The sequence below is a fragment of the Anthonomus grandis genome, chromosome 5 (assembly GCF_022605725.1).
Source record: "Anthonomus grandis grandis chromosome 5, icAntGran1.3, whole genome shotgun sequence".
Taxonomy (NCBI): Eukaryota; Metazoa; Arthropoda; class Insecta; order Coleoptera; family Curculionidae; genus Anthonomus; species Anthonomus grandis.
Window position 1 is genome coordinate 17,060,391 of NC_065550.1, and position 12,608 is coordinate 17,072,998.

Sequence of the window (12,608 nt, forward strand, 5' to 3'; positions counted from 1 at the left end):
CCTACAAGAACCTACTATAACCCTTAAATAATTTGTTAATACCTAAATAGTAATATGGAACATATTCTACTAGTCGATGTCATATCAAATAGGTTAATCATTTCCTAGACATTTCATCATTACATAATAGCATTTTCATTTTCTCAAAATTTTAGTATGCCAAATGCCTAAAAACAAATCACAAAAAATTCTCATACCTCGAGGTACTATCGATCCAAATGAAGATACCCTTATTGAAATTCCTAAAAATTTACAGGAACGACCTGTTGTTGTCGCTAGCAGAGGACCCAATCAAACTCATTTAAGTTTTCGATCGGATCACATAGGCCCAAGCAACATAAGCTCTCAATATGCACCTATGCAAACCACTAATCCCAATATAACATTAGGTCAAACCTATTATGAACCTGCTGCTGCTAATACCAGCACTTTTTATCAACCTCAACCAATTCCTACAAGGAACCAAGTGCCAATAAGAACCGATGATAGCTTTTCTCCAACCCACAATAGCACCGTACATTCACCAAACTATTATTCCAGTCATGACATTAGTGCTTCTTTATTAGCAGACTTAAATACTACTGAATTAGAAGAAAAATCTTTAGTGCAACAGAAGCTAGAAGCTTTCCAGGAAGCAAGGCGTCAATTCCTACTTGAAACGACTACTATGGTGGCAACTAGTACCTCACCATCAGCTTCTAGTTGCTATACGAATGAATCTGTATTTGACCAAACATATTCAGGACATCTGCCTCAGAAAAAGAAGAAAAAAAAGTCTGGATGCTTGGATACTAGTAAAGGAAGTTCATCCTCGATTAAAAGTAACTGTAGCCAAAGAAGAAGTAGCCGGAGGGTCCAAGCAAAAATTGAAGATTCTGAAGATGAAGACGACGATGCTAATGTTACTTGCGTTTGCCCTTCGAAATCCAGTATAAATTAAATTATTTTATACGTATTTAGATAAAGAAAAAACATTAATAGTTAATAACATTGTTTATGATAATATCAACAAAATATGTGTGACATATGATAATTTTTTATACACTAAGATTTTTAGAAAATATATTTTTGCGAAACAAACTATACTTTGTAACTCAATATCTGGATTTAATATCATCTTTGGTTTGCAATACTACCGCTTACTATCACAACCAGCCCTAACTCTTGCAAAGAATCAAGTGCCTGATATAATCTATCGTACCGCAATATATTTAAATTACCATTTTACTGATGGCATAAATTAGAAGTCTTTTAAACAACTAAAGCTGGAAGATTTTCAGAGATTAAATGTTCTAGTTTTATTAAAATTAATAATTTATCCTCAGTGCCAAGTGGTCAAAAATTTAAAAAATTGTTAACGATAAAAAGACTCCATTTCACACTAAAAGTGCCGAACAGGATATGGGAGAAGAGATTTATTAAGGCACATATATCCTAAAAAGATCTGTTCACATCATTGGAGCTCTTATTGGTACATGGTTCCTTGCAAAAAGTGGTTGAGACTGATACTGATTTACTGATAGTAAGCAGTAGTGTAATCGGCAGATAAAATGTCACAAATAAAAGGTTTAACGTAATATTATATTAGGGTTAGAGACTTGGATTCGTGCAAGTTGCAAGGAGCTTACATGGATTGGATGAAAACTTAAATGGTATTAATTGGCTTCTGTGCGAGAGAAAAGGACACTCCGTTTCTATAGACCTTGGGAAATTTAATAAGGAATAAGCATATTATCATTTGAATCAACAGTATTTAGGTAAAGAGAATTGATCTTCGACTAGAAGTAAGAAGTCAACCAAAAACACAAATTCAGGTGCCAAAAAAACATGAAGAAACCCTTAGATAAAAAATTTTTAATGAACAATGCATGATTTCTTATAAAATATATATTTTTTATTAAGGTATCCTCTGAATTAAATATTTGAATGAATAATGATAATCGTAGACCTAATATACAGATGGATCGAAATTACATTAACTATACTTTACACTAATTTTAACCATAAGCCATTTTAATAGACATATTTATAAAGAAATACATTTTCATTTTAGGGATCAGTACCTATAAATTATGTATGACACATTTTCTGATTTAAAGGGAAAAAGTATACACTGAAAGGTAAAATGTATAGCTCCTTTCAACCCAACTCAAACCTAATTATAGGCACCGGATTGTGTTCCTGAGGATAACTTTTAAAAGGCAAGCTTAATTACTTCTGTTAAAATAAGCATGAGAATAGATGATTTATTGCTAAAAGAAATTATAGTATTAAATAAATTTGACAAAGTAATAAAATACAGTAAATTTTTCAAATAGTGCTGTCTTGTCTGTTGACATTTTTTAATTTAGTTTTCCAGTATTCTGTACTGGATATTTTTTTAATATGTTTAGGCACATATTTGATACCATATTTTGATATCTAGGTGCGGTGCTTTATAATTTAAATAAAAAAATGGGTGTAATTTGTTGGAATATATAAAATGTTAATATATTTATTGAATTTAAAATTTAAAATTAAATTATTAAATTTATTAAATATTTATTAATAAAATTTTTATTGGCAGTTGAATTCCGCAAATTTTAGAAACATTTCAATAGCAACTCCATTAGATTTTTAATTTTGAATAGAAAATGGTTGAGAAAGAGATATATCAGAAGTACTTTCAGTGCTACAATAAGCACGATGCTCTTAGTAAATACAAAAGCAGGCCGTTATATCTCCAGATTAAAAGGAATAAAAGTAAAGACAGAGTAGTTGCGATCGAAATGGTTATTCAAGAATTTATCTATATAATACAAACATATAAGAAAGATGGATTTTATCATATTCGTCTTATTTTTCAAAAATAAATAATTATTTCTGTGTGACATTACTAAACTAAGAAAGATCTTTAAACGGAAAAAATATTCGTATACCGAAATTTGATAACACATTTTGCTGAAAATTTATCATATAGTATGGTTGGTTGGTTCAGTTTTGTTGGCTTCTGCTCCTGATTAGTGCAATTGGCTAGCTTATTCGGGTGATCCGGGAAAACCGTCGGGTATGTACCCTGTTCCCTGAATCGAAACATTCGCAATAATAAATCGATAACTTTTGCAATAGTAAATTTTTCAATGCACGTTGTCGTCTCCCCCACGATACATTCAATATTATCCGGCCGGGCTACCAGCGTGAATAGGTTCAGCTACCGCCAGCAAGGGAAAGGGAAGAGTCTGGGAAAGGAGTTTGAAGTATAGGAAAGAAGACAAAGAACAACCATTATACTTTATCGCCTGACTGGCAAATGACAGTTTTACACAGCATTTCACACAGCTCAAATAAGATACTTCATGATTCTAAAAAACAAAGCTAAAGGATAGCCAATATTCTCTGTGGCATGCCTCTGCAAAGTCCTGTCTAGACCCTCTCTGTGTGAAAATACTCGGATACAGGACAAACGAGAAATTACGAATTCCTCAGAGTCCGAACGTAATTTATTCATGCTTGAGTTATAAATAATAGATAAAACAAATATACACTTCTTAGTTAAGAAATACACAGTTATTGGGAGTATATAAAAAAAACATTAAACTTAAAACGAATAACCGCGTCGGTACAAAGGGTAAAAAAACCCGGCGGCCGCACGACGTTACTCAATCGTCACCAAATCCACAGAACACAAATATATAGAGAAGTGGTGGTTGCATACAAACTGATAGAAATTCTTCTGACAAAGCAGCTAGCGTTTACATGCACTGTTCGGCAAGTAAAATGGTATTCTCAGAAAGAAAAAAAGATAATATTAGTTGATCAAGCAGATTTGATCAAAAGCTATAATGCAAACATGGGCGGAGTTGATCGGTCTGATCAAAACATCGGACTATATAGAATCTCAATCCGAGGAAAGAAAGGGTACTTTCCTCTCTTTTCTCATGTATTGATATGGCTGTACAGAATGCATGGCAAATTCACCGACTCCAAGGGGAGAAAATAGATCAACTTACATTCCGAAGATCAATTGCCACTAATTTCCTGGAAACATATAAGAGACCTTTAAAAAGGGGACGCCCAAGATTATCAAATAATGCCCATGCCTACTCTCGATATGATGGAATTGACCATCTAATTATATATCAAGAGAAGCAAACAAAATGTGGCAATTGTCACAAGAAAGTGCAGTTTAGATGCGATAAATGTGACATCGGGCTGCATCCCAAGGATTGCTTCAAGCTCATCCACCTTATTCCGAAGGAAGGAAGAACGGAAGACGTTTTGTTTTGTCACAGTTTAGGTTTAAAACGTTAATATCTAACCATTTTTTTATTAATTTCAAAGCATCCTCACATTTATTTTTCACCTCTTTTCAAGTACTGCCTTTCATAAACACCCCATCTTATCGGCAAATGCCACCATTACAGAGTTCGGGGTTATATCCAACAAATCGTTTATATAAATTAAGAAAAGAATGGGACCCAAAACTGTTTTCTACTAGGCTTTCAGAACTCATGTCTCTTCCAACGATTACTATTTGCGTTTGACCTGTGAGCACTTATCAGCAGTTTAAATATCACCCCCCTAAAACCCAATGACTAAAGTTTTTTTAATAGGAGAGTGTGGTCGACGGTGTCAAATGCTTTCTTTAGGTCTAAAAATATTCCCGTAGATGGAGTAGAGTTGTCGTAGTCATTAAATATATTTATTGTCACTAGTCTTAATGCATCATCCGTATTGCGATTGTTTCGAAAACCAAATTGATTGTTCCGTAAGAAATGATTTTTATTTAGATAACACATTACTCTAGTTTTAAGTAGTTTTTCGTCTATTTTAGAAAATGAAGACAAAAGTGGGGTCGGACAATAGTTTGTAGCCAGCTGCTTATCCCCTCCCTTAAAAAGCGGCTTAATATTTACGGACAATTGTCACAAGAAAGTAAGTGCAGTTTAGATGCGATAAATGTGACATCGGGCTGCATCCCAAGGATTGCTTTAAGGAGTACCATACTGTATAACTAATGTTATATATATTTACACTATACACACTACAGAATATTTTGTCTTAATAAATGATTTAAAAAGTTTTAGTTGTATTATTAGTACCCCATATTACTAGCGACCTTTTAAAAGGACCCAAGTTTTTTGAAAAAAATTCTAGTTTAAAAAAAAAATTGGATAAAATAAAAATGATTTAATTTAATTAGTAGGAACTATAATCAACCATTTTTGACCAAAATTTTAATTTTTTCTTTCCAAAAATTAATTCCGTAATGTCTGGGTTAGGGAAAATAGAGAATTTTTATCCGAAATTCTTTGGACAGATGAGGCCACTTTTAGGAGTGATGGAAACATTAATTTGCATAATATGCATTACTGGTGTGACAACAATCCTCACTGGTTGCGGGAGGTCCAACATCAAGGCCATTGGAGTCTCAATGTGTGGTGTGGCATTCTGGGCAAAACTATTATAGGTCCCTATTTCTTTTATCAACCACTAAATGGTGCCGTATTTCTTGATTTTCTGGTAAACCAATTGCCTCTTTTATTAGAAGATATACCCCTGCAATTACAACAAAATATGTTTTTGCAACTAGACGGTTGCCCAGCACATTTCTCAAGAAATGTGCGAGAACATGTAGATTTAAGATTTCAACAGAGGTGGATTGGGCGAGGAAGTCTATTTCCTTGGCCACCCCGATCCCCAGACCTCACATGTTTGGACTTCTACCTATGGGGTCGGTTGAAAGATATTGCTTACCAAATTCAACCAACAACTAGAGACGACATGAAAATACGAATACAAGAAGCCATTTACAGCCTGTCAAGAGCAGAAATTAAAGCTGCTGTAATGTCCACGCATAAGCGGCTCCAACAATGCATTAAGTTTGATGGAAGACAGTTCGAGCATTGAGGGAGGCATTAGTTTTATTTCAAAATCGGTAATTTTTGTTATTATGCCCATACGCGTTTTTTTTTAACTTTTTTAACAAAGAATATTTTAATTATTTAAAAATTATTAAATTAAGACATTTTATCATTGAACCTTAAAAAAATACAGATAAATAACAATAAATATCGGTGTAATATCGTCTTATTAAAATTATATGATAACTAAATATTCTTTTTTCGATATTTCAGACTATGAATAAGATATCGAGATACGGTTTTCACTGGCCTATTTAGCTATCGTTTCTATACATTTTTGTGAAAAAAAAAGTCATATTATTGCATTTAATTTTTTAGAGAATTTTGCAATTTTCTGTTAGATCAAAAAACGCGCTCTAGCGGCATTACTAAGAACTAGACATATCACAGATAAGACGAATTTGATGGAACAATAAATTTTTTTTCCAACGAGATCAAGTTTGTTAAAATCCGTTCAGTCGTTTAGGAGTTACAGCTGTTTATTTAAAAAAAACATTGAATTAACCTCCACCACTTTATTTTAATAGATACGTCACAAAGTGTTAAACAAAAATTACTCGAGTAAAGCTGAGCTTTAAAAGGCATATATTTTTTCATAACATTTACTGAGTAGATTTCAGTGAAAAATCACTTAAAAAGTTTAATATGGCGGTTACGCCCCCTGGTGACCATCTTGGAAATCTAAAAATATTGTCCACGGTATTCTTTTGGCCAGAATATTTTGTCTTAATAAATGATTTAAAAAGTTTTAGTTGTATTATTAGTACCCCATATTACTAGCGACCTTTTAAAAGGACCCAAGTTTTTTGAAAAAAATTCTAGTTTAAAAAAATTGGATAAAATAAAAATGATTTAATTTAATAAGTAGGAACTATAATCAACCATTTTTGACCAAAATTTTAATTTTTTCTTTCCAAAAATTAATTCCGTAATGTCTGGGTTAGGGAAAATAGAGAATTTTTATCCGAAATTCTTTGGACAGATGAGGCCACTTTTAGGAGTGATGGAAACATTAATTTGCATAATATGCATTATTGGTGTGACAACAATCCTCACTGGTTGCGGGAGGTCCAACATCAAGGCCATTGGAGTCTCAATGTGTGGTGTGGCATTCTGGGCAAAACTATTATAGGTCCCTATTTCTTTGATCAACCACTAAATGGTGCCGTATTTCTTGATTTTCTGGTAAACCAATTGCCTCTTTTATTAGAAGATATACCCCTGCAATTACGACAAAATATGTTTTTGCAACTAGACGGTTGCCCAGCACATTTCTCAAGAAATGTGCGAGAACATGTAGATTTAAGATTTCAACAGAGGTGGATTGGGCGAGGAAGTCTATTTCCTTGGCCACCCCGATCCCCAGACCTCACATGTTTGGACTTCTACCTATGGGGTCGGTTGAAAGATATTGCTTACCAAATTCAACCAACAACTAGAGACGACATGAAAATACGAATACAAGAAGCCATTTACAGCCTGTCAAGAGCAGAAATTAAAGCTGCTGTAATGTCCACGCATAAGCGGCTCCAACAATGCATTAAGTTTGATGGAAGACAGTTCGAGCATTGAGGGAGGCATTAGTTTTATTTCAAAATCGGTAATTTTTGTTATTATGCCCATACGCGTTTTTTTTTTAACTTTTTTAACAAAGAATATTTTAATTATTTAAAAATTATTAAATTAAGACATTTTATCATTGAACCTTAAAAAAAGACAGATAAATAACAATAAATATCGGTGTAATATCGTCTTATTAAAATTATATGATAACTAAATATTCTTTTTTCGATATTTCAGACTATGAATAAGATATCGAGATACGGTTTTCACTGGCCTATTTAGCTATCGTTTCTATACATTTTTGTGAAAAAAAAAGTCATATTATTGCATTTAATTTTTTAGAGAATTTTGCAATTTTCTGTTAGATCAAAAAACGCGCTCTAGCGGCATTACTAAGAACTAGACATATCACAGATAAGACGAATTTGATGGAACAATAAATTTTTTTTCCAACGAGACCAAGTTTGTTAAAATCCGTTCAGTCGTTTAGGAGTTACAGCTGTTTATTTAAAAAAAACATTGAATTAACCCCCACCACTTTATTTTAATAGATACGTCACAAAGTGTTAAACAAAAATTACTCGAGTAAAGCTAAGCTTTAAAAGGCATATATTTTTTCATAACATTTACTGAGTAGATTTCAGTGAAAAATCACTTAAAAAGTTTAATATGGCGGTTACGCCCCCTGGTGACCATCTTGGAAATCTAAAAATATTTTCCACGGTATTCTTTATTAGTAATAAATAAAATCAGATTTTCTTACCAGAAACCTGGAATTGCTTGCCGCAAATCAATTAAGACATTACTCTCAATATTGTAATTTTTAGAAAAAAAGTCATGAATTTAAAATAACATCCTTAAAACAAATAGCAAACTCAACCCACGCTTGCATTCATTGAAATGAAAAACAAACTCAAATGGTATGACAATGACAAGTAATGTTCTATCAGTCAATGTCAGCAACTGTCTGTCAGCTCCCTGTCAATTTTGCCAAGCAAGATGCCCGACATACGATTCCGATTTTCGCCATACAAGCTTCATACATGTGACCAAATCGAAGACTACTTGTTTCTTGTTTGAATTTCCAGGTGGCAGACACCATAACGCGTAGATCAATAGATTAAAAGATAAGCGCTGTTGCCACTACACTTAAACTAATTACGAAATTAGGGGAAATAATACTGTCCCGAACACCCTTGATAATAAAATGGGGTCGTTATCATTATCAGATAGCGGCTTTACCAGTTACTAGTGGAAAACCTTGAAAGTTATGCTATCCTGGCTTCAACTCAACTGAAGATATTTCTCACCTCTCAATAGTCATAATTGACTATGGTGAAGATAACCAACTACAAGCGGTGAAGTGGACGATCAAGTTAATTTTCATTTCAAACTTTTAGGCAAGAATTTTATATGTATATTCATGCTGCAACTTAGGTAAAACATGATTCCACATATAATTGTTGTATAATTTGTTCAAAACCTGCCCTATTCAGGATTATGTCCAGAAATAATGATGAGAGTTAAAAGTGGTTTTTATTCTGCAGTTGGGAAAAACTTACGACATTGACCCCAAATTATAACTATCTCTAAGCCTTACCAGTTTTTTCTTAAAATTAGTACGGAGGCTAACTGATTTGCATATTGAGAGAAAGCCTCTTGGTTGAAATCGCCTACATAATAATATACTTACATAATAAAAATCTGGCAAACCATGACCCTACATAACCTCATGGCGAAGGAGGAGGGCACTCTGTAAACGGAAAGGCTAATCTTGTTTCGTTTTTGAATAATACCAAATGGACCTTTGAAAACTCTATGGTGTTTAGTAGTAGCCAGCCTTATCATGGATCCAAACACACGAGACTAAGATGCAGAACCTTATATAATCATCAGACTACTATCGATAACCATATTGTATGATGTCTTTCGGAGTGGCTGAATATTAACTCGAAAAAGGCAGCTTCTACTTTTTCGAAGAATACGTAACTTCTATACACCGCTCATTGTATGCTATCATTTGGTGATCTTGCACGAGGAAAGAAAAAATTCGAGTGCAACTGGACAGAATACAACTAGCGTACAGGGTCCTTGGCGAACTGCGGGCCGGTGAGATTGTCCAGGCAAAGTCTGATTGCAGCCCGCACAAGAATACAGAAGTCCTTGCTATGGGTACTGATTATAATTATGTCACGTACCACAGCTGGCACTAAGGGCCTTGTTACGCAAATCATAGGAAGGGAGGAATGAAAGAAACACCTAAGCTTACTATAGTAAATAGAGGAGCTAGTATCTAGTACACAGATTCCTCTAGCAAGGCTTATGTGAAAGCTTTCTTTATTTCAGTAAGCTTACTCGCTGGGAGAATGAACAACATTATTCGTTTTGAACAAAATTATTCGCTTCATTAATACAGCGAGGAAATCTTAAATCTCATATACAGTGACATAGCCATTTTAATCTGATCGGACAGCAGAGCTGCTATTAGGGCTATCTCAGCCAAGAGGGTGAGCACCAATATGAACTTAAAGTAACAAAAAACGTATAGCATTGTAATGAATAAATTGTTTATTTCATATGCTCGAATTCTTTTTTAGACAGATTCAACAATATGTTACTGTACTATTTAAATGAAATATATTCTGCGTTTAATCTTCAGGCATACTTCTGACAATCTAATCTAGGAAATTCTGAGATATGTCATTCTAGAGAAAGAACCTGTAGAGCATTCTACAGTTCATTGAAAAAAATCTGCAACATTAATATTCATTATATTTGAGTCGTGTTCGACAGAGCAAAGATTAAGCATACAAGCGGGACTTGGAAGTATATTGGCATCCTAAAGGAACTATAATGTAACCGCTCTATTATTATATGGCGGAGTGTTATCTTGTTGTAATTTAAAATTATCCATCCCTTAAATATATAGTATAACAAAAGCCTGTATGATAGGATATACAGTAGAGCGTCGATTATCCGAAAGCCGGTCATCCAAAACGTCGGTTAATCGAAAGGAAACATGACGCCTTTTTCGGATATAAAGAATAAAAAAAAGTACAAATGAAATAGAAACGTTTAATAGAAATGACTCAGAGAGCGACGCAAGGAACCATCATGATTTTGGCATTTTCCGCGTCTTTAATTAAAACACGACCGGCCAATAGAAGTACGAATCCGTCTAATCAGTTTGTTTTTCAATTGACGTTGACTGACTTCAGTATTGTTTTAACGGTCTGTGCTGTTTTTTTTTTGTGCTGTGTGACTCATAGCAATGCCGAAACGTAAACGAGCTGTGTTTAGTCTTTCTGACAAACTTAAAATTTTGGTTAAAAAACGATTAAAAAAAGGTGAAAGTGGATCAAGTTTAGCTCGAGAGTTTGGTGTTGGGAATTTCACGATAACTGACATTAAAAAAAACAATGGATCTATCATAAAGTTTGCTTGCGTGCTGGACAGTGAAGATGGAAGCTTGCATAGAAAAACAATGAAAATAAATGGTCCTTTGATTTGCAAAAAGGCATTAGAAATAAACAAAAAGCTTGGGGGTAACAATGATTTTAAAGCATCTACTGGTTGGCTTAAAAAAAAATCTAGGCACGGAATTAGAAAGCTAGATATTTCAAGGGGAAAAGCTGTCAGCTGACATTAAAGCTACTGAAAAGTTCAAAGAAAGTTTTAAGAGTTTGCTTGTAAGGCCTTGTTATAAGGACAGTAACGTCTACAATGCAGACGAAAGTAGGTTATACAGGAAGAAAATGCCGATCAAATCCCTTGTCTCTAAAAAAGAAATGGCAGCGCCTGGATTTAAAGTAAGCAAATTCCGCAAATTCCGCAAAAACAGCCATGGTATGTGGAAACAATACAGGCACGCACACATAGACTACCTTTGCTGATCATAGAAAAATCTAAGAAGCCAAGATGTTTCAAAGGAATAAAAAAACTGCCGCTTATTTACAAAAACAAAAAAACTCTTGTATGGACACTCAAGTATTTATCGAGTGGTATACCGCTGTATTCATTCCAGAGGTTAAAAAACATCAGATAGAAACTGAAGACACTGGAAATGTTTTATTAGTGATTGATAATGCTCCAAGTCATCCCTCAAACCTTTCACTTGAGAGAGAACCCAATTAGCAATTTTTCGACGCGACAACGTTGCAAAATGCAAAGCAACGTTGCATTGTTACGTTGTCTTAACCGTAGAGACAACCCCGTTTTACACCAATTTGAAAGAGATTTTTTTGGTTGTCTCAACGTTACACAGTGACTACCCGTTAACTTTCTAAACGCTTTTGCAACGTTTTTTGAGTTACTAATTTTAGGACGGATGGACGCCATAGCGACAAAAAAATTAATTACTTTTTTAACAATAAACTAATAGGTAACTCCAGTAGGCAGCTACTCCAAAAATACAATCTTTTCAATTCATCTTTTAAAGAGTCCTTATTAATATTTTTGTATATTGTTTAATATAGTGAATTATACGGGTAAAATACCCATTTTGAAAGATTTATAAGCACTTAATTTATAAACGCAACATAGTTTACTGTGAAAAGATGTTATTTTACCCCTAAATAACACGCGCGCCCTGAATTTATAGCGGATTTCGAAAAAAAAAGTAAGTAATTTTTTTATTGGTTACATAAGAAACCCGCGGTCGTTGTCCCTGGTGCCTGAAGCAAGAGAAATAACGGATGGACCTTACCTAAAATTTCAATATTTCAATTATTGGCTGTTGTTGTTGTTGCGCGTATGCAGCACGTTTTTTTACAAACTTTAATAAACAAAAACTTTTACAAAAAAATTCAAAAGCTCTTCGAAAAATATAAACTCAGAATGTAATGTTAACATAAAATTCTGAGTTCTCATTGTTGCTGCTGCTATATAAATCCTAAAAAATAAAACTTTCTAAAATTTACCATTGTTTTCAAATTGGTTAGTCTCTTGTTTAAAGAAAGGCTATAAAGTAGGGTATAGGAACCATGAAGGAAATCATTTACAAAAAGTAAGCCCAGTATTTTAAACTTTAAATATGTAAAATTTACAACAAACCTTTTCACTGCTATCTTCCGCCACTTCCTTCAACTAGCTTACCTGAATGCCTACAACTAGCTTACCTGAATCAACTTCAGGTAAGCTAGT

At 33.7% G+C, this 12,608-nt stretch overlaps 1 protein-coding gene across 1 annotated transcript; it reads left to right on the forward strand.

Moving 5' to 3' along the window:
* Nucleotides 1-87: 87 nt before the first annotated feature.
* On the forward strand, nt 88-1,080 carry LOC126736271 (uncharacterized). Its single transcript, XM_050440549.1, has one exon. The coding sequence runs from the start codon at nt 164-166 to the stop codon at nt 938-940; it is 777 nt and encodes a 258-aa protein (XP_050296506.1). The 5' UTR covers nt 88-163; the 3' UTR covers nt 941-1,080.
* Nucleotides 1,081-12,608: the final 11,528 nt, after the last annotated feature.